We start from the raw sequence: 21,717 nt of genomic DNA, 5'->3' as shown, positions 1-21,717 counted from the left end.
AATGCGTTATACATAAAGCTGCCTTTGAAGATGGTTTAGAAACTGCAGCTGTTGCAGAATTCAGCCTCCAGATTGCCGACTGGAGCAAGATAGTCCAAGCATATAAAACCAATTCTAGCACGACTACACTCTTAGTCTCCAGGCTCAATTCAAAGTGCTACTTTTGACCTATAAATGCCTCAAGGAAATTCTGTAACTTTTATGGTTCCGCCTTACTTCATTTTGCCCGCTTTTGTTGCACTATAATGCAGGAGTGCAGGTGGTCCAGCATAAATCTGCAGCTAATGCACCATTACTGTGTGAATGATGTGTCACAGAACACACCCACACAAATGCTCCAGTCTGGAGGGTCCCACAGCCATACCTTAACCTGCCAGAGAAGCATGGCCTCTGTCATTGAAGTATGATTAGAGTTATTACTCGCCCTTCACCAAAAGGTCCCCGTGTGGGTTACAGCAATATAAAATACAGCATTGAAGCAAATTACAATCACAACTAGAGTGGGTCCAATCTATCTAGTGTAAAATGCCAGGGTAAAGAGTTATGACCCTTCACTGGCTTTAAGGAGAACTTGCAGGTTCCCACCCAGTTCCCCCCTCAGCAACCCATCTGAGCATTAGGTCAGTTGCCAGCACTATTAACATTAGTATTAATAACACATATTGAGCACACTGCTGTAGTAGTACCAGAAAAGGCTGCACTGCTTCTCTATACTGCTAATTAAGAAGGCACAGGGATTTCTGAGGAGGAAAAAGACTGCATAAACTTTGATCCATATACCAACCTCATCAGGTCTCTCTGTTCACACAAACTGCCTCCCTCCTCAGAGTAAGCATGTTACCAACAAACATGCACTTGTGGTAATCTTCATATGGCCATAACTGCAAACAGCCTAACTGCACAGCCAGTTCCCGTTTCCACCATTAGTTACCTTGTTCTCCATTCGGCTTCATCTTTTGCACGTTCCTTACGAGCAGCTCTCTGCTTCTCTTCTAGTCTCTCTTTCTCTTTGCTAGCCAGATCTAACAGACATTTTAATAGGGACTGATTACTTTATAAAATAAGGAGAAAAAGTACAAAGGAATGGAAGGTAGAGAAACAAAATCCAGATAGTTTTAAGAACACGTTTAAGGAATGCTCACAAAGCAATTTTTACTCATTCTACTCAGACCACCACCTTAAACTTGGTCGCTGAAAGATGCCCAGACTTTGATTTTAGCAAGTTGCCCAGAAAGGCAAATCCCATAATTGTGAGGGGTCTGCCAGCAGGAAGCAAAGCACCGCAATCCATTAACAGCTGCACCCTCCCATTCACCAAAGCAGCTCTACTAAAAAGTAACACAGCAGCATAACTCCAAGATTACAAAGGCACAACTGTCAGGTCTGAATCAAAGAGAGAGCACTGCAGCCTGATCACTAGACGAAGCTGGGTGAAGGGTGGCTGGAATTAAGCCAACAGGGAGCTGTTCCAGAGTATCATTTTATAATTTGCAGTTTTATTATAATATGTGAAACCTGAAGCTTTAAGTAGTCCATAGGCAGTTACGTGGGTGACTACTTCCCCGCCCCCCAGAGGCCCATTCTACCATCCACCTGCCTTGGGAACTTAATGAAGGGCAGGCTATAAATTTCTGCATTAACATAAATGAGAGGAAAGAGGCATGCAAAATGGCAGAATATAATGCTTGGGATTTCTACTCTGCATGGGCAGGCAGGCTGGCAGGCCCACTCCTAAAACCCACCCATTTACACATACCAATTTCTCCACTCTCCATGTGTCTGATGTCTGGCCTCAATCGACAGTCAGTGGGAGCCAACACTTCTTCCATGCCTTTTTCTAGTTCGTTGAGACTGACGGCAAAATTGGTGAAATTGTACATCTTGAACGAAAACAAAAATGTGTTTATATTGTCAGGGTGCATTGACATTTGCATCCTATAAAGATGTGCTATGGCATTACCCACCAGTGCTATGCACAGATAAGCGAGCAAGCCTTCCTCCTAAACAAAGTAACAGTGAGTGCTTGGGTGGAGATCCCCTCAGGGGAAGCACTGGAGGAAGAAGTGCTTTAGCCTTTCATGCAACGTGATTCTCTCCCCCTCCCCTCACTGGAAACTGCTATTAGCTGCATCGAAGAGAACACACAGGCACCTGTGCTATGGGGCAAAGAAGACAGCATTGCTTTTAAATCCCATATATACTTCATTCCAAAATGTGCTGTGCTTCCTCAGAGGGCCTACTTTTATCAGAGAGCTAACAGCACAATCCTAACCTATCTCAGAGGTAAGTCTTGTTTCATAAAATGGGGGTTATACTCAGGTAAGTGGAGTTAGGACTGCAGCCTACTATGCTAGGAGAAATTGCTGAGTCATTTGTCCGAGTCCTGTATGAACTGGTTGAATCTGCCAAAAAAGCAACCCAAAAATCAAAAACACCTCCGATAGAATCATAAGCAACGTCTGCCCAAGAACACAGAGATGGCAAGGCAATCAGAGATGATGAAACACAGAACAGAAGCAATGCGAGAATGACCTGGAAGAGGTCATCTCTATTTTTTTTGGGGGGGGGGGGGCAAATTCACATCTCTCATAACAGCAAAAGCAGCACAAAAGGAAGCCCATTAACAACAGTCCTGCCATTGAAAAACACGCAGCAGCCAAATGGAATCCTTTCAGTCCACAAGCACAAAATGTGGATTAATCATCAATATTAGAGATGTCTGCCCTGCTACAGGGAACGAGCACAGGAAACAGTCCAAAAAACAGGGAGTTTTCTATTGTGTTTTGTACAGAGATGATGCAAGAACAGACCATCAAAGTGAAATATCAGTATTGGAGATCAATACTGTTTGGTTGCTGTGGAATACTTTTTGAGGCTGGAAATACTGTCTTTGGCGACCTGCCACAGCATTTTTGCACAACTGAAGAATATGCTTATGCATTATGGCATTTTGGAAAAGCTTGTGTCTAATAACCGAATTTAAATCAGCAGAATTTCAGTTATCTCTCTCATTTTGCCATAGTACTACCAATCCTCATTATGGCCAAACAGGAAAAAAGTACAGATAGTGAAAAAATAATCTTGAGGCAGGTTGAGCCACATATATTATGTGGGTACATCAATAGGCAGCATGGCAACTGCTTACAGCTTGGAATGACCACAGAGTTTCCTTTCCCCCCATAATTCCCACACTTTCAATGTAATATAAAAGAGTACTGGTAACCATCTCTACCTGGTGTTCCTTAAACCTTCCATGATAGGCAAAACAAAACATCTAATAACAACACTATTAATAGTAAGAATACAGAGTCCAAAGGTCAAGATAGATTCTCTCTCATTTGGTTGTAGCAGAGCTCAAGAGTAACAAAAAGTTTGTTCTCTTTCACTCTTTCTCTCTTTCTCTTTCTCTCTCTCTCTCTCTCTCTCTCTCTCTCTCTCTCTCACACACACACACACACACACACACACACACACACACACGAGCCGAATGCTAGATAGGCCTTTGGTCTGATTACTGAAGTGTGATTAGTCTACCTTACTTGAACTAGGTCTTTTGAATTATGTCCCGGCTCCCAATATACCAATTAATAAGCAACTTACCTGGGATGAATTTGGTGGTCTAGTGCTTATCCTCCAAAGTAGCTTACTGCCAGGTACAACTTGCACAGTCTCTTGGATCTCTGGCATATCATCTGCTTCATCATTATCAGGATCATCACTCTTGAAACAAAGACATAGTTCAGGGAAAGTAAGAAGTATGTCAAGTTCAAAAGGACACAGCATCTCTTCTCCTGCCCCCCCCCCTCTTGATTCTCATGCTTTATCAGGGCTTTAAATCCTGATTAAATGTGATATAGAGCAAGACCAGGGAAGGACAAGACACAGCCTCTTCTTCCCCCTACCTGCAGCATATGGTTAATTAGGTTTTGGTTTTGTTTCTTTTTAAAAAGGAAAGATGTAAAAGAATCCTAACTGAAAATATGCCCTGCCTCTGAATTGATTTGGGGCCAGATTCCCAGGTGTTCCCCAGGTAGGTGGTGTTCCCCAGGTAGGTGGTGATCTGGTGCCCCAAATCAGGACTCCAGGACAAGTTGGGATGGGGGCTGTGAACAACCCTATTCATTGCTCCTTTTATATTCTATTCCAGCCTCTATTCTCTTTTCTTCTGTTTTTGTTCATACAAACAATCAAATAGTCATTTTCCCCCCCCCCAAGAACCGTATGTAAGCTGAGGCCCAAGAATGGGCCCCTCTCGAAATAACAGGTAGTAACTCCCAAAACACAAATGCATCAAGAAAGGAGATTGGATATTGGTACATTAAAATCTAGCTCTTGATCCCAGGAGATTTACAATCCACAAGAGTACAGAAGAAGCGGGAGACAAAATGAAAACCTGAGATTGTTCACAGAGGGGCTCTATTAAAGGGTTTATTATATGCCCAAACAGAAAATGTCGCAGAACAGCATAGCCTCAATTTACAGCTTTACAGCTAAAAAACCCCAACGCATCAGTAGCATTCTCATTTTTAACAATCTAATGTGAAGACGATAAGATGTGATAAAACTTGGACAGCAGCTTCTCCTAATGCTCCTTCCAGGCAGATACTGAAGTCTGTGGGAGTTCACAAAACACTATAATTTGGAAGATCTGGACCCTTGTCACAAAGATAATCAAGTATATGCTTTACTCAGTCCACCTAATACTGCATCAGTTTGGTTCCTTCCAATGTTTCCTTTTTGAGGAACACCTCATTTAAGTAGAAGAGTTTAAGTTTAAGAGTTTAAGTCCTCCTCCTGCCATCACAACATCAACAAACATTACCGGCTTTGGTTTCCTCTGGTCACCACCTCTCCTCTCGTTCTTCTTGTAGTTTTCGTAAGTGGAAGGATCGACACACCACAAACATTCTGTCCATTTGCCATAGATCACTGCAAGTTTCTTCTTACTGTTTATTTTGAAAAATAATAACACTGAACATAACTAAAGCCCAGACTGTATTTAGTTCAGACCAAACTATGAGCAGAACTGCATGTTACTCTCAGCAAGGAGCTGCTGCTAAAAATGACACCCTATTGAGCTCACTGTTGCTCCTCTGTAACATGGAAGATGAGTCACTTGCATCTCAATATCATCAAAAAGTGTATTTATCCTTCCCACCATCAGAAGGCAACAAATGGGGGGTGGGGGGTGGAAATGAACAATATGACACCACCAGGACACAGGAAGTGATCAAAACAATTGCAGGGGAAAGAGAGCAATACGAGGGTGTGTTTTTTGTAGAGTTCAACTTGAACTTCCACTCTAAGATTATATCTTCTGGTAAAATAAAATAAGGGAAGGGAATATTGCAGGTTTACTAAGCAACCTTATATTTACATTTTCCACCCAGGATGTCAGTAACACATTCTTCAAACAAATGTTTATTACAGAAGCTTGATTTACATCAGCTTCTGTGGCCAGGTATGTCTGCATACTCCCTCTCAAATTTTCCTCTAGCCGAGCTCAAACTAGAGTAGGGCAACTGAGCTCAATCCCTGAACACGTAAACAAGCACGTAGACTTACTTTTTGTCCTGAATGTAGCCCTCTATTCTGTGAAGCTCTTTCCCAAACAGACCGCATGGTTTAAAGTTAAGGATGCATTTATCTCCAGTACTGCAAAAGGAAAACAAAGTGTAGTTAACAGATTAATTCCTTGGTGTTGAATCCTCACAAAGTTCTTGTAAAAGCCTTCTGCCTGACACCAGCACGATTTCGGTAGTCACTGTGTTGGGATCACTACATGCAGAGTTTCAACAACAGGTTTAAGATACAATGTGATGCCGTACAAGTAAAAAGGAAAGGGGAAGGATGGAAAGGTATGCATGTACAAGAGGGATTGTGGCTGCTGTCTTGTGAAAAATGGCAACAGATCTCCATTGCTCCCCCTGGGCATGAATTTCAACTCCATGACATTTAAGTCATTGTCTGAAGGTTTGGTACAAGAGCTATTAAAAGGGAAATATAAGCAAAGAAGAGTGCACCAAACTTTCAGGCTTCTTTATGAAAGACAGGAAGCTTATAACTGGGTCTGGGAGCCACATTCTCCTTTGGCCAACTCTCTGGGGGCTGCATCCCAGCGGTGGGTGTGGTCACCCCACTCTCTCTCACACACCTACATACTGGACACACCAACACCACAAGCTGCTCCTCGGAAGATCCATGCACATTAGCCAAGGAATGCAAGGTCCTTTCGGCTCATCAAATGGTCCATCTGACAATGGTATAGGGGATGATCTGCTTCCTCATTAGGGCACTGGGCTCCACCCTTCCCAGTGCTAGGTTAATTTTAATTTTTTTACCCACTGCTGCAAAAGTCAGTGGCATCATGGGGGCCAAAAAATATTTGCTTGAGAGGTTGGACCCCACATAAAAATCCATACAGGCGAAATTGTCAAGGAGGTAATGCTCAGAAAAAAAATTCCAGCAGAAGCAGATCACATACACCGACCTCCAAATTAGCAACAAATCTTTCAAACACAGGAACATCTCTACCAAACACAAAGGAGATAATAGTGCACAACCATTCAAATCATTATCACTTAACTGCTCCCCAAGTGACCAGAAGAAAACTGCACTTCATTACAATTGTGCCACTTAATGGAGCTAGAAGTAAAGGTAAAAGGTAAAGGTACCCCTGCCCGTACGGGCCAGTCTTGACAGACTCTGGGGTTGTGCGCCCATCTCACTTAAGAGGCCGGGGGCCAGCGCTGTCCGGAGACACTTCCGGGTCACGTGGCCAGTGTCACAAGCTGCATCTGGCGAGCCAGCGCAGCACACGGAAACGCCGTTTACCTTCCCGCCAGTAAGCGGTCCCTATTTATCTACTTGCACCCGGGGGTGCTTTCGAACTGCTAGGTTGGCAGGCGCTGGGACCGAGCAACGGGAGCGCACCCCGCCGCGGGGATTCGAACCGCCGACCTTTCGATCGGCAAGCCCTAGGTGCTGAGGCTTTTACCCACAGCGCCACCCGCGTCCCTGGAGCTAGAAGTATTTTATTTTAATTCATGAATCTATACATACTGTAAGATAGGAGTACAGTGGTACCTCGGGTTAAGAACTTAATTCGTTCCGGAGGTCCGTTCTTAACCTGAAACTGTTCTTAACCTGAAGCACCACTTTAGCTAATGGGGCCTCCTGCTGCTGCCGCACCGCTGCAGCACGATTTCTGTTCTCATCCTGAAGCAAAGTTCTTAACCTGAAGCACTATTTCTGGGTTAGTGGAGTTTGTAACCTGAAGCGTATGTAACCCGAGGTACCACTGTACTCTGTTCCACTTTCCAGTTTTTAAATGACACATAGTGGCAAAAATTGAGTTCCGAGAAGGTAAAGAGCTGGGAATACAAATGAAATAAAATAAATAAAGGATACCTGTGATTTATAATTTCTACTGTTCCATACTGTTCTATCCAGAGATGGCCAATAATTACATTATGTACACAGCAAGTAGGATTAGTCCATGTGTAAGCTTCATTATGTCTGTGGGGGAGAGAAGAAAGGCTAATCAGATACCAGGGACACTAAAAGCAGAGAATCTGAAAAGAGAATCCAAGTGCTCCAGATCATTTTCCAATGAACAGCTCCTGTTTTTGTAGCGGTCTCTGCAATGTTCACCCTCAGTCATTGTAATTGTGCAATGTTCTGAACAGATGGAAGGCGAATAAGCAATTGAATGAAAGAAAAGAGGCTTGTTTGAAGTTCCTTAATAATCTGAATATGTGGGTAGTATCTGCTGAGAGCCCTTGCTAAAAGAAGCTTGAGTTAAATCAGCAGACAGAAATGATTATTTCTGCTAAGGTGTTTATCGCCGGTGTCTTGCACTTCTGTCAAATCTCTCTCTTTTCTAGTACTAAAAGCTCTTGAAGCGTGTTAAATGTAATCAACATGCAATTTCACCTCTAAACATGCAGTAATTGAATTCAAGATCTCATAATTTTACACCAAGTTACATATTATGCACATAACAGCAGTTTAGATACCCATTTAGATGACAGACATCACTACTTGTGAGGACAATCAAGAGCAGGTAGGTGGCAAGGAGAAAGAATTCTTAATTCTTTCCTCCCATGCCTTTCCCATTTTCAATATCTCCACCTGCAAGATTTACGCTCCTGGGTTCTGAAATGCATGTTAATTTAAAACTGTGTGATGCATTGAGGGGACAGTATGGAATGAGGAAAGGGTTAACCACCCCCTCATCACTTCCTAGTCCCTTCACTGGAAGCACTTTTTTGTAATCTAAGATGGACTCATGGGCTACTGTTACACGCATTTGCGTGTATGTGCAGTGTGGACCTTTGATACTGAGGAATATGCCTCCAAAATGGTGCAACAACTTCATTCTGATAAACTGGCAAATTGCCTGCCCTGGGCAGGGGTGCTTTTGGTTGCAGCTTTGTCACTGGAGGCCCAGGTAGCCTCAGTGACTAGAAGCAACTTTTATTAGCTATGCCTGGTGCAATAGCTTCAATAATTCCTGGACTAGGAGAGCCTGAACTCTCTCTCTCTCACACAGTGTGTGTGTGTGTGTGTGTGTGTGTGTGTGTGTGTGTGTGTGAGAGAGAGAGAGAGAGAGAGAGAGAGAGAGAGAGAGAGAGAGAGATGGCTGGAATATTGATTTCAGCAACAACATACAGGTAGCATGTGAAGGTTTAAATCTGAGTATTGAATGCTTAAACTGTAAAATGTGCTCTTGAGACAAATAGATTTCTGTACAGAAATACTTGCTGTTTGGCTCTTAAGCTAGTCTATATTTTCTATTTTGACTTTAGCTATTACATAAAATATCATTTCTAAATTCTGTTTTCCATGTATGTCAAACATCTCAGTATTTTATTATCTTTTGTATCCCAGCAGTGCTCAGACTTATCTGTTTGTCCTTTGTATTTTCTTACTGATATTCAACAAAGCAAACCACCAAACTGTTAAATCAATTGATGCCTATTTTGAACCAGTTGTTATCCAAGTCCAGGACAGCGATAACTTTGTATCATCCATAATACAGCAGAGCTCTTGATCACATAGCTCATAACAGTTTAAGAAGCAGAAGAATTCACTTTTTTTGTTTCAGTAAATGCCAACTGCCTAAGGGTTGAGGGGTAGGGAATGAGGCCCAAATGTTGAAGTCATGTGATTGTGTCATCATCTGCAGAAGTCTCAACCAATTCACACACTGTAATTTATGTATCTGTGTTTCATCTCCTAGTACACTGCAAAAAACCCCTCAAATTACCTAAGCTCAACTACACACAGGCCATGCAAACCAGAGAAAGATCACAATACACTATGCATTTACATGAGACAGTTTGGAGGTCATACATAGGTAACAAGTATATATACATACTTTAGGAGTTCCAATGTTATTGTTCCCCGTGGCTCTGCTTCTACACTCTTCCCCCAGAACTTCAGTTTAGGGTAAATTGATCCATGAAAAATGAAGTCTTGGTTTAAGCCTTCTGAATAAAAAGCACTGATAGGTGGGTGATGACTGACCTGTTCAGAAATAAACCTAAATCCTAAATCCTCCCTACAAAGAAGAAAAGGCAATGATCAGTATAAATGAGACAGAATACCAGTTCTGAATTACTGCTGTACAATTCAACTGCTCTCCCCTACAACAGCTGGAAATAACTCTGCCCCACTACCCATGTTACTTATTAGTAGATAAACCTTTTAAAGCACTGTGACTGTGAGGTAGATACTTGAGTATTAAGTACCAATATCATCACCAGCAAACTATATAATACCATTAATACAACAAGAACATGTCTACATGGGAATTTATGGCATTCTTGGTTTGGCACTTGAATATAAAACAACACACACAAAGTACTATCACATACACACGCAAATATTTTGGGTGGTATTGCACCCTGCCAATCAGAGTTCACCGAGTGGGCCCGGCGTGACGTCCTGACATCCTGAAGAGCCGAATGCCCTCTGAACATTCAGGGGGCCAGCCCCCCTCTAAAAACATATGGGGCTCCAAAACTGCCTTTGCCCCTAGGAGTTGGCACATGCAAGGATTTTTGCTTGAGCAATAGGACTTTCTACCTTATCTCTAGCCCCCACCACCAATGTGTGGAACACAACAATGGATACAACCCCTTTCACCTGGTTTTCTACACCCTTCATCCATGTTTATCCACACCATCAGCTAAACAATGTAGTGCTAGAGAAGCCTGTGTGTAGTCAACACAGGGACTGGGATTTCAAAAATCCCCCACTCCAGAGCCCATACAGAAATGACCTTAAAGAACCGTAAAGATTCCAGTAGGAGATTATGGTGTAGTTCATAAGCAGCCCCAATAGTCTGGGGCCCTCCTGAGCACCCTCTTTATGCCTCAAGAAAATCTTCTAAACATTCAACCATATTTTGCACAATTTCTAAACAATTAGACGGCTGGTCGAACAGCATATCTGATACAGATCAGAGATTTTTGGCTAACGTTTGAAATAGTTTACATTAACAAAGATCAAGCAGACTTTACACTCCTAGAAAAACCCATTTTGTTCAAGCCAGTTGGAATGTGTATATCTCAAGGGGAAAACAAAACTCTGACAAAGTTGGTATTCTCACCTGATTAATTCGTATGTTTCTCCAAGAAGAGGGTTAAAGGGTTTGCCAGTTCTCTCCCACTGAGAGGCTACAGCAGAAACTGCAAAAGCAGCAACAGCCTGCAAAAAGCATAGTGGTAAGGAATCTTAATGTAAAACAAAAGGCAATCCCAAAGGGGCAGTTATGATTTTTATATGCTGTAATAACTTTTCCTTTACTATTCTCAAATGGTGCTTAAATGTTCCCTAAACAAAAACGGCCAATTGCTTCTGGAGATGCAATCTTCTCTCTAAGCCACAGGAGAGGAACCTCTTCCAGCTGGACCTTTTGCTTCCCCAAGTGCCAAGAGGCTATTTGACAAGTGGATGGGGCCACCAACTGGTCCATCACCTGGCGTCACCATGAATTAGGTGCATTTAACCTCCCTGAAATCTATATTGGTAAGAGTTTTTAGTGTTGTGAGGACAGTCATGTCTAAATTATGAGTGCTAAAATTGTTGGGGTTTAATAAAGCAACAAGATCCTTTCAGGGATTTTAATTTCTATACTGTTACCTCTGGGATCTGGTATTCTGCCATTTAGCTCAGTTTGTGACAGATTTACAATAATTTTGAAAGGGTGCTGCTTCTGCAATGGTTGAGTGACCTGAACATAAAACCTTTTCATGATACTTACTGCAAATTGCTAAACACTCAAATAAGCAACTTATTAGGACATTCATATAAGCTTGCTTCCTATAAGCCCCCACAACTCTCTACATAGGCAGCCAGCCAGCCATCTTAAATGCACGATAAAAAGAATTTGAAGGACAAAGCTGCATGATAGCTAACATTACCTGCATTCTTTCTACCGAGTTTGAATGACTGCATGCTTTATTAATGAGGTATGTATGTTCCATATATTCTGTTATCCGCTGGAGGAAGCTCAAGGGTTCATTGAAGGCAATGGGCATGGTTATCTTAGACAGCTCCTAAACAGTACAAGAGAAAATGCATACAATATGAATAAGAAACAAGGGCTTGAGCTACTATGATAAAATGCAGAGGCATGGTGTATAATGGAGCATGAGACATCAGCTAAAAATCACTGTCAGCCTCCTACTAAAGCAGCAGATATACAGAGAATGTGGTTAAAACAAAATTTAGAAAGCTTGCACTATCACAATAAGCATTCACGCCCCAGATGTCTTGTCATGTGTGCTAATGGCAAGAAAACACAAAAAGGTAAAAGAAATATTATTGTTAAATATCACCTGCTAGCCTGCCTCTCAGTGCTGAGTAATTGTCTACATCAGGCAATTCATGGGACTGATCCACAGTAACAGACCAGTATCTTCAAAATATGGAATTATAATCACAGATACATAAATAATGTAATGTGAAAGCATAGTCTGAGGAAATATTTCAAATGTGTGCTTAACACGGAGCAATACATTAAGGATTTAATTTGTATCAGGACTACCTACCAAATCGTCACAAAAATCATTTAAAGAAAAAGATTGAAACTTTAAAAAAAAAAACTTTAAAAGGTGGGGAATAAGAGAGAAAAGAGGAAAAATTAGCAATTAGGACCAGAAGAGTCAAAGTGCTGCTATTTCATTTACAAAACTATCACTGCCTTCATTACCAGAACAAAGAGCAGTAATAATATTATGTATTTTTTGTACTTCAGTATGGATAACAGAACAAGCCAATTTCACTCTTTGCTTTCTGCATTGTACCACAACAGTTCTGGTACTTCTATTTTGCATCTGCAAACTTGACCTTTGCCCTCACTAAGCAATGCAAATTTTATCAAAAGCACCAGGTAAACTACATCAGTATGTGACAGTAACTCACCAGTCCAATGCATTTTTTTAAGATACTCCAGATACTGAAATCACTCCTAGTGAACATTGGTGCAGGTAATGATGTTCTGTAGAGGGGTGGGGGGGAGAGAGAATAGCAGGTTAAAACCACTACTGAACTCTTTTTGGTAAAAGCAGCCATCTGCAACTGTCACTTCTAAGTCCCAACAATGTATGTCCTGACTCATGCAGAACTCCAATCAATTATCCAGGATTCCAGGACTTTGTCAAAACCACACAACTTTATGATGTTGCAAGAACAATCTTCTCACTGCTTACATGCATTTTTAAATACACCCAGAAGGAAATACAAATAAACTGATTCTAAGATTGTGATGTTAGGTATATCTACTTGAAATGAAAGATCCATTCAAAAGAATGAGACTGACGTACAAGTAAAATAAATGCAGGTTCTAGAACTAGTATTAACCATGCAGAAGAAAGCAAGAGAAAGTCTTGACAGTGAAATTAGGCTGACAAGGTCACCTGACTGCATTAGACTAGAATAAGGTAAAGGTAAAGGTACCCCTGCCCGTACGGGCCAGTCTTGCCAGACTCTAGGGTTGTGCACTCATCTCACTCTATAGGCCGGGAGCCAGCGCTGTCCGCAGACACTTCCGGGTCACGTGGCCAGCGTGACAAGCTGCATCTGGCGAGCCAGTGCAGCACACGGAAACGCCGTTTACCTTCCCGCTAGTAAGCAGTCCCTATTTATCTACTTGCACCCGGGGGTGCTTTCGAACTGCTAGGTTGGCAGGCGCTGGGACCGAGCGATGGGAGCGCACCCCGCCGCGGGGATTCGAACCGCCGACCTTTCGATCGGCAAGTCCTAGGCACTGAGGCTTTTACCCACAGCGCCACCCGTGTCCCCTATTAGACTAGAATATGAGCACTCTATTTGAACTAAAGCTAACAGGCAGCAATCTAACCAAGGCCACTCCAGGCCAGTTCACATGACGTGGCAGCCTTGAGTTCTCACTTGCTTACATATGGCAAGTAACAAGTGCCTGTACACAACCAAGTGAGTCATCCCCATTTTATTTAGTCAAGGAGATTAAAAAAACATACAAAACTTCATTTTGCTGCTTTCCAAAAGATGTGACTCCCCCATCTTCAATTTATCCATAGTGTTCTCAAGTGATGATGTGGGAGACAGCCTTTAAAACCAAAGGTTGCTGCTAGTTTTTTGTTGCTGCTGCTATTGTTATAAGCTGCTTTGTTTTACTCTTTCCAAAAATAATTAGGTCAAAGTTTTAGAGAGAGAATTATTTTTGTTAAAAACAACCATACAGAAATGTTTCGGGCTGCAGTACCACCCACAATTAAGCTAGCTTCTGCTTCCATTCCCTATCATAATCCTTAGAAGCGTTTCCTTGAGTTGTGTATATACAGTTGTACCTCCGGTTGCACACAGAATCCGGTCTGGAGCTCCGGTCGGATCCCAAGGAATTCACAGCTGGGGATGCCTGTTCTGCGCATGCACGTGGTACACCACTTCTGTGCATGTGTGCGTGGCGAAACCCAGAAAAATACTTCCGGGTTTGCCGCATTCGCATCCTGAAGTATACACAACCAGAGGTGTGCATAGCCAGAGGTACCACTGGAGATGTGTTTAAGCCTCTCTTCCCAGGAAGTGGCAAGGTTGCTTAATGGAGGTCCAATCAAAAGAACCTGCTATGATTTGCATGAACCAGATGGTAATTGCTGTTAGGCCTGCTTTGGAGAATACCTGTGTTTCTTGATTCCATTCTCTTGCACTGGTCCATCGCCATTGTGTCTTCCAGTTCTATTACTTTGGTGGGCATCCACATCGACTTTATGAATTGCTTCTGAAAACTCCCCTGAAGAATTATCAGAATCAAAGCCTGTGTAAATAAAGTGCAAAAAATTGTCTTTAACTAGGAACTAGGAAAGGCAAGGATACTAAAAGCAGCATCAATTTGAATAATACAAAGCACCTGTATTTCTTCAAAATGCTGGCACCTTATTTTACTAAGCTAGTACCCAACTGATTTGTGTTATAGTCACTAATGCAATTAACCCAAGTGTGGGGTATGTGTGTACACACATGGCAGGAATAACTAAATTTTATTTTACTCCAATATGAAAGAGTGTGGATTTGAAATATTCCAAGCTACCTCTTGTGCTTGATTAATCCCCCTCCCTTGTAACTACTTCTGCCAATCAGCTACAATGGCCAGCTGGCTTACACACACAAAATATATTTTATTGGGAGGATAGTCATTCTGAGCAGAGAGCATGCTTGATATTCTAGAACACAGGTGGCCAGTCTGTGGCCCAGAGGCTGTATGCAACCCTGCCCTTATTTGATGCAGAACCCAACATCTCCTGAAGCTGTCTCATTCTTCCTCTGTATTCCTCCCTCCATCCTTGTTTTTACCTGGCTTTTTAAAGAACCACTTCCCCCTTTCGATGTAGTTTCAGAAAAAATAGAAGGGGCAGATTTAGGGAAAAGATGTCCCCTCCGCACATGAACTGTCTGAGAACAAACTGGTAAACTATATGTGTTATACATAACGGTTTGCTTTAAGGTAAAGGTAAAGGTACCCCTGCCCATACGGGCCAGTCTTGCCAGACTCTAGGGTTGTGCGCTCATCTCACTCTATAGGCCGGGAGCCAGCGCTGTCCGCAGACACTTCCGGGTCACATGGCCAGCATGACAAGCTGCATCTGGCGAGCCAGCACAGCACACGGAACGCCGTTTACCTTCCCGCTGGTAAGCGGTTCCTATTTATCTACTTGCACCCGGGGGTGCTTTCGAACTGCTAGGTTGGCTGGGACCGAACGACGGGAGCGCACCCCGCCGCAGGGATTCGAACTGCCGACCATGCGATCGGCAAGTCCTAGGCTCTGTGGTTTAACCCACAGCGCCACCCGTGTCCCTACGGTTTGCTTTACTAAGAAATAAATAAATCCTCAGTATACACATTTAAGAGTAATCCCATCAACCCAATAGGGCTTAATTCTGAGTAGACTTGCACACATGTAAGCTGATTTATTGGACAAGCAGGGAAAAGTCAAATAGTGTCCCAAGATAACAACATCATCCCTGATGTGAAGTAAGTGACAGCACTTCACCTCTGCTCCACCACATCTCTCTGCAACTTCACTTCCCTCACTGAGAGAAGTGAAGCTGCAGGGAACCAGGAAAAGGGCCTTCCTGGTAGTGGCACCCGCCCTGTGGAACACCCTGCCATCAGATAACAAGGAGATAAAGAACTACACAACTTTTAGAAGACATCTGAAGGCAGCCCTCTATCAGGAAATTTTTGAATGTTTGACATTTTATTATATTTTTATATTTTGCTGGAAGCCACACAGATGGGAGGGGTATTATTATTATTAACTCTAAAGAGTTTAGAAAAAAGTCAAAAGGATATTATAAAGGTGTACAATGTATGTACACAATGTGCACACAATGTATGCACAATGCGAACAAATTAGACAGCGAAAAAACACCATGTCTCTCAAAATACTAGAACTTGGGTAAATCCAACGAGGCTGAATGTTGAAAGATTTGAAACAGACAAAAGGAGCTAATTCTGCACACAGTATATAGTTAAACTATAGAATATGCTAGTACAAGAGGTAGCGATGGTCTCCAACCTGGATGGCTTTAACAGAGGATTAGACAAATTCAGGTTTGAGAAGGCTACTAATGGCCGCTAGCCACAATGGCTTTGTTCTACTTACATGGTTGGAAGACAGAATGCGTTTGAATACCAGTTTCTGAAAAGGCCACAGTCCCTCAGACCTTGTGGGGGGGGCCGGACTATATTTTTTGGGGTGACATGAACAAATTCCTATGCCCCACAAATAACCCAGAGATGCATTTCAAATAAAAGCACACATTCTACTCATGTAAAAACACCAGGCAGGCCCAACAAATAACCCAGAGATGCATTTTAAATAAAAGGACACATTCTACGCATGTAAAAACACACTGATATCCGGAATGTCCGCGGGCCGGATTTAGAAGGCGATTGGGCCGGATCCGGCCCCCGGGCCTTAGTTTGCCTACCCATGAGCTATACATTAGCATTGGGTGTAGAAATAACCAAGGGTGGCATTAAAAGGCAACAATCAAAGTTTAATGCAGTATACTTCCAAGAATATTCCCCAAGCTATTGCCAAAAACAACACAATTGCATCAAATCAAAAACTCAGAAATGCATTTTCCTTTTCAAATGTCTTTCTTGGCATAGAACATGTAAACAAAACTGAATTGCTTAGAATTTGTTCTTTTCTTAACAAAAATATTCTCCCTACCCAAGAATATGATGTAAACTGCATAAGTGACAGCATTCTGAAATGAAGTTTCCTATTAATATAGTCTACCAATTAACCCTGTTCTCTCCCCTTCCCCACTTTGCACCCCCTTCCAAATTTAGGGAAGACTGAGATACAGGATCTCATCCTTTGTCGACAATGGACATTTGACCCTTCTAGCATTTTACCTGGAGAGAATCTGGCAACAGATATAGGCATTCACTCCTAAACAGACAAATAAGCAGACTCATGTTCTCGTGTAATTCTTTCATTCACTCATCTGGCAGAGAAGCATCTGTCAAAGTTGTCACTGCAGTGATAGTCAACATAGGCAGTGATCTATTAAGAAGCCAGTCTAGGCTGACTGATATAACTGCAAGCACAGCGGAAGCCTGGAATCCATGCAGCACAAATGCAGTGTGGACTGCTAAAGTTCCAGTATGACTAATATCCTGCGTGCTACCAAAAAGTGAGAAGACATGCATGTGCTTTCCATTAGTACAGAGCTAAGGAATGAGTTTCCTCACTAGTGGATGTCAGGAAAACATGTTTTCAGTATGCAGCTTCTGGGCCAATCTAACACCCCCCTATGATCCACACAAGAAATCCACAAGTGAGCAACCTATACAAGCTTTCAGTGATGAATTTGGAAAACTGAACTATAGATAATAGTTTAATACAGCTAATACAGTTTAATAGGCAAGAAGAGCAGCCACTGGAAAAGTATGATAGAAGTATATTATGTAGCACTCTTAAGAGACCAGAAGATACTTTGGTCATACCTTTACCTTGCTAGAATAAAAATATCATGGCTCTTTACAGCACACTAGTTGAGCATAAAATGATTTGAAGGTTTGATATGCAGGGCATAGTAGATGCTGCAAGTTCCATAGTTAAGAACCACAAAAATAGGAAATATACCTCCCCACTGACTTTATATGTCAACTCATAACGTAGGGTGGGTTTGAAACAAAGCCTATAGAGGTTCTAAACACTACCCATGTCAACAGAATTACAAACCTATTTAGCACTGGTAGAGAGATCCAGCCACAGCAACACACATAAAAATTCAGCAGAACACTTCTTGTGAATTCTGAACAATAATAAAGATTGAAATATACCCCCTAATCAACTTTTTTTACAATGTCCTTTTCAATTTATTCCATCATTTTGATTAATGTACTGATTTCTCTATCAAATCCAGGCAGGTTGTAATTCAACTGAACATTAGCTGGTCATGCAGAAAGTATCACACACTCACTCTGTGCTCCTTTCTTCTTGTTGTGTAGGATTGCTGCAGCTTCTAAGGGCCATTCCATTCCATGACAGAAAATTGAAGTTCACTCTTTTAAGGTGTAAGGTAAAGGTAAAGGGAACCCTGACCATTAGGTCCAGTCGCGACCGACTCTGGGGTTGCAGTGCTCATCTCACTTTATTGGCCGAGGGAGCCGGCGTACAGCTTCCGGGTCATGTGGCCAGCATGACTAAGCCGCTTCTGGCGAACCAGAGCAGTGCATGGAAACACCGTTTACCTTCCCGCCGGAGCGGTACCTACTGATCTACTTGCACTTTGACATGCTTTTGAACTGCTAGGTTGGCGGGAGCAGGGACCAAGCAACAGGAGCTCACCCCGTCGTGGGGATTCGAACCGCTGATCTTCTGATCGGCAAGTCCTAGGCTCTGTGGTTTAACCCACAGCGCCACCCATGTCCCTTTTTAAGGTGTACAGTCAACTAAAAAAACCACAGCCAACTGTAGATTCTTGATGTGTATGCCTGTACAACATACACGTCACAGAACACACAGAGCACATTCATGTCTTGTATTTTTAGATGTACATTTTAAATGTAAGGCGTAAAGCTCCTCAATGACTTTATTTTAAAAACAACAACCTTGTATTGGTTTGAATAAATGCCCCCCACACACACACACACACAATAAAAATTTGGCTTCTAAAAACCTTAGTGCAGCCTCTAACTGTGTAGAGAAGCTTTCACTTAAGATAGCTCATTTTACAGTTGCGGCCTATGTTCAAGGGTGGCTTATATTCAGCCCAATACGTACTGTATTTGTTTGTTACAAAAAACAAGCAGCTGCATCTCAAGTGACAGCAGCTAAAAGCTTGGTAAAGCATGTGTTAACTGTTTCATCAATGCAGCATCACAGTCTTACATAAATATCATGACACTGAAGGTTAACCCATGAGTAAGGAAGTTGAGATTTGCTATGTACACTATCATTTAGGCATTGGAAAAGGTAGCATTAGTCTTCAATAATGAACTCCTATAGCAACTGATGATTTGGGTTAGAAATCTACAGCCACGTATTGTGGGAAAGAGAGAACAAACATACTGTAAAAGTTGCCACAAAAATCACATATTGGTTTGCCCGCATTTCCCTGTTGTTGTTGTTGTTGTTGTTTTAAAAAGACCACAAACAACCTTACAAGCCTTTGCAAAAAACAGATTTGGGATTCAGATCATACACAGTAATTTGCTCTAAATTATAGGCCAACTCCTATGAAAGCCAGTGGTGATTGGTATCCTGCTGAAAGTCAACAGGAACTCCATTTACTCTGCAATGATTTGATAGGCCCAGGATTTCCTCTTTCAACATTCTACGTTTTTCCTGCTTACAAGAAGGGATAAGGTATTTATCTGAGACAATGAACACAGTAAGTGGAAGCTATGATACTTCAATGAAGAAATGATCCATGTCATTATGGTTGGTGCCAATACAGCTACATCACTACCCAAGATTAAAGGTAAAGGTAAAGGTACCCCTGACCATTAGGTCCAGTCGCGGACGACTCTGGGGTTGTGCGCTCATCTCATTCTATAGGCCGAGGGAGCCGGTGTTTGTCTGCAGACAGCTTCCGGGTCATGTGGCCAGCATGACTAAGCCGCTTCTGGAGAACCAAAGAAGCGCACGGAAATGCTGTTTACCTTCCTGCCAGAGCAGTACCTATTTATCTACTTGCACTTGACATGCTTTTGAACTGCTAGGTGGGAAGCTGGGACCGAACAACGGGAGCTCACCCCGTCGCGGGGATTCGAACTGCCAACCTTCCGATTGGCAAGCCCCAGTCTCTGTGGTTTAGACCACAGCGCCATCCGCACCCAAGATTAGGAGCAACCTAATAAAATACATTCAGCATCTTCTACTGACCACTGGGCAGAATAATCTGTAAATGAAATCATAAAGAGCCAAATTTTCTATGTTGCTTAAGTAGGATCAGGTCAGAAGTAAGGACGTAAACTATTGGTAGTTAACACAGTACTGGGTAATTTGCCCAGGGTCAATAAATAATGTGTGATGTTCCACATGTTTTAAAGAAATGGGGCAGGTGGTTGACATTACTAACCTATCCATGTAGTTTGCATTAGCTAGAGCCACAAGGAAAACCAATACAATCAAATGTAGTATCTGACTAGGCTTGAACTGGTTTTCACTTTGTGTGTTGTTACTTGGGTCTAGCCACCTAAAAGGGGCTCCATTCAGAAAAAAAGAAAGGCAGCCACACACTAGAGATAACATGTTTCAGACCTATCAGAAGCACAACCCACAATTCTACACAATGAATTACTAAGATTATAAAAGAGGTTTTCAAACTGTCCTCTTTCAAGGAATCATTTCACACAGAGTTGATTCGCAAGAACTCCTTGCATTACAATGAATTCTGGGCAGGGTGGCCAGATGAAAAAGAAGTCAGGCTGCACCTGCTGAAATTATACCTTCTCAACATCTATTGTCTCCCCCACACCCCCAGTCTGGTCACCTAAGTTCTGAGGCATGTTTAAGCATGCAGAATCAGTTCACACAGAATGATGATCAGAGGCCTATTCAACCTCATCACTCTGTGTGTGTAAACTCAAAGTGCATCACAGGCTATATAGCACTTTGCTGTGATTGGCCATTGTAGGGGAAGATTGTGAGAAATGGGAAAGCTGTCTTTCAGGGATGATTGTCCACTGTTTCTGATGTTCTCAGTGAGGAACTTAAGTAAGCTTCTGAGAAATCTAGAGTTCCCTAGAATGCAGTTCAAAAAACAAAATAAAGCATAAAGCAACACGTACTACACGGGTAAAATAAAATTTAAAGGCCTATCTTCCTTTTTTAGTGTGTGTCATATATGCTGGTGGTAGATAATGGAACCAGGGCCCTACTCTTGACAATATCAATACTAAAGTTGGGTCTAACCAACAAAATAATATTGTCTGAATACTGATTTTTTTAAAAAATGTTTTGGTTTTTTTAAAATTTGTCTTGTTACTTCAGAATCTAACTCTGACTGAATATATGGATCTTAAAAACCTATTTTAGAAAAAGCAAGTTTATGCTATCATAAGCATATACAAACACGGTACAATCACATCATTGTACACCTGGAAATCTATAATCTCTGCACAGGATTAACTGCTGCCATGGCTGCTCAATAGAGAATTTGGGCAATGTGGAGAAAAGCACTAACCCAAACAATATCTAGATTTAGCAAGAATGTGACCAGCTCAAACGATCAGATTCACAGAATTTCTGCACACAAACAGTTTAGCTACTGCTTCACGTGTTTTAAAGCATCTGTAACATGCATAAGCAATGTGAGGAGGGATCTGCTTTTTCTGCTTCAGTATACTTAAATAGAAGCAAAATTAAAAGCAAAGTACCGCACCAGCACACAATACATCTGGAACAAAATGCTGCTGGAAAAGCATTAACATATCAGCTTTACCTTTCTTTTTAATGTATAGTACTGTCCTGAGCCCTCTTAATATAGCAGGATACAAAAGCAGAAAGCCAACATAAGCTAGAGGATGGACTGTTGGACTGAGGATGTGCAGACCTCAGTTCAAATCCTGACTAAAAGCCATGAACCTCACTTTGCATCAGTCACATACTGTCAACTAAATTACCTCATACAACTGTTGTGAAGACAGATAGTGTAACTGTTGTGCTCAGTGTTACTGAGAAGTCTGGTTTAGTGGGG

The 21,717-nt window shown here is 42.0% G+C and overlaps 1 protein-coding gene across 3 annotated transcripts in view; it reads right to left on the bottom strand.

Moving 5' to 3' along the window:
* OSBPL2 (oxysterol binding protein like 2) overlaps positions 1-21,717 on the bottom strand; it is a 69,239-nt gene that overhangs the window by 5,179 nt on the left and 42,343 nt on the right. For all 3 annotated transcript variants that reach the window (XM_028735384.2, XM_028735386.2, XM_028735385.2), the window contains 11 exons: positions 14,173-14,308; positions 12,436-12,511; positions 11,433-11,567; positions 10,619-10,716; positions 9,383-9,565; positions 7,411-7,518; positions 5,566-5,655; positions 4,823-4,946; positions 3,601-3,720; positions 1,757-1,880; positions 932-1,022 (listed from right to left, as the gene is read on the bottom strand). In XM_028735384.2, the coding sequence (XP_028591217.1) occupies positions 932-1,022; positions 1,757-1,880; positions 3,601-3,720; positions 4,823-4,946; positions 5,566-5,655; positions 7,411-7,518; positions 9,383-9,565; positions 10,619-10,716; positions 11,433-11,567; positions 12,436-12,511; positions 14,173-14,308 (1,285 nt within the window). The remainder of the gene's footprint in view (positions 1-931; positions 1,023-1,756; positions 1,881-3,600; positions 3,721-4,822; positions 4,947-5,565; positions 5,656-7,410; positions 7,519-9,382; positions 9,566-10,618; positions 10,717-11,432; positions 11,568-12,435; positions 12,512-14,172; positions 14,309-21,717) is intronic.

The sequence above is a fragment of the Podarcis muralis genome, chromosome 5 (genome assembly GCF_964188315.1).
Source record: "Podarcis muralis chromosome 5, rPodMur119.hap1.1, whole genome shotgun sequence".
Classification (NCBI taxonomy): domain Eukaryota; kingdom Metazoa; phylum Chordata; class Lepidosauria; order Squamata; family Lacertidae; genus Podarcis; species Podarcis muralis.
The sequence above is the reverse complement of the archived record's forward strand: the minus strand, read 5'-3'. Positions and strand labels throughout refer to the sequence as shown.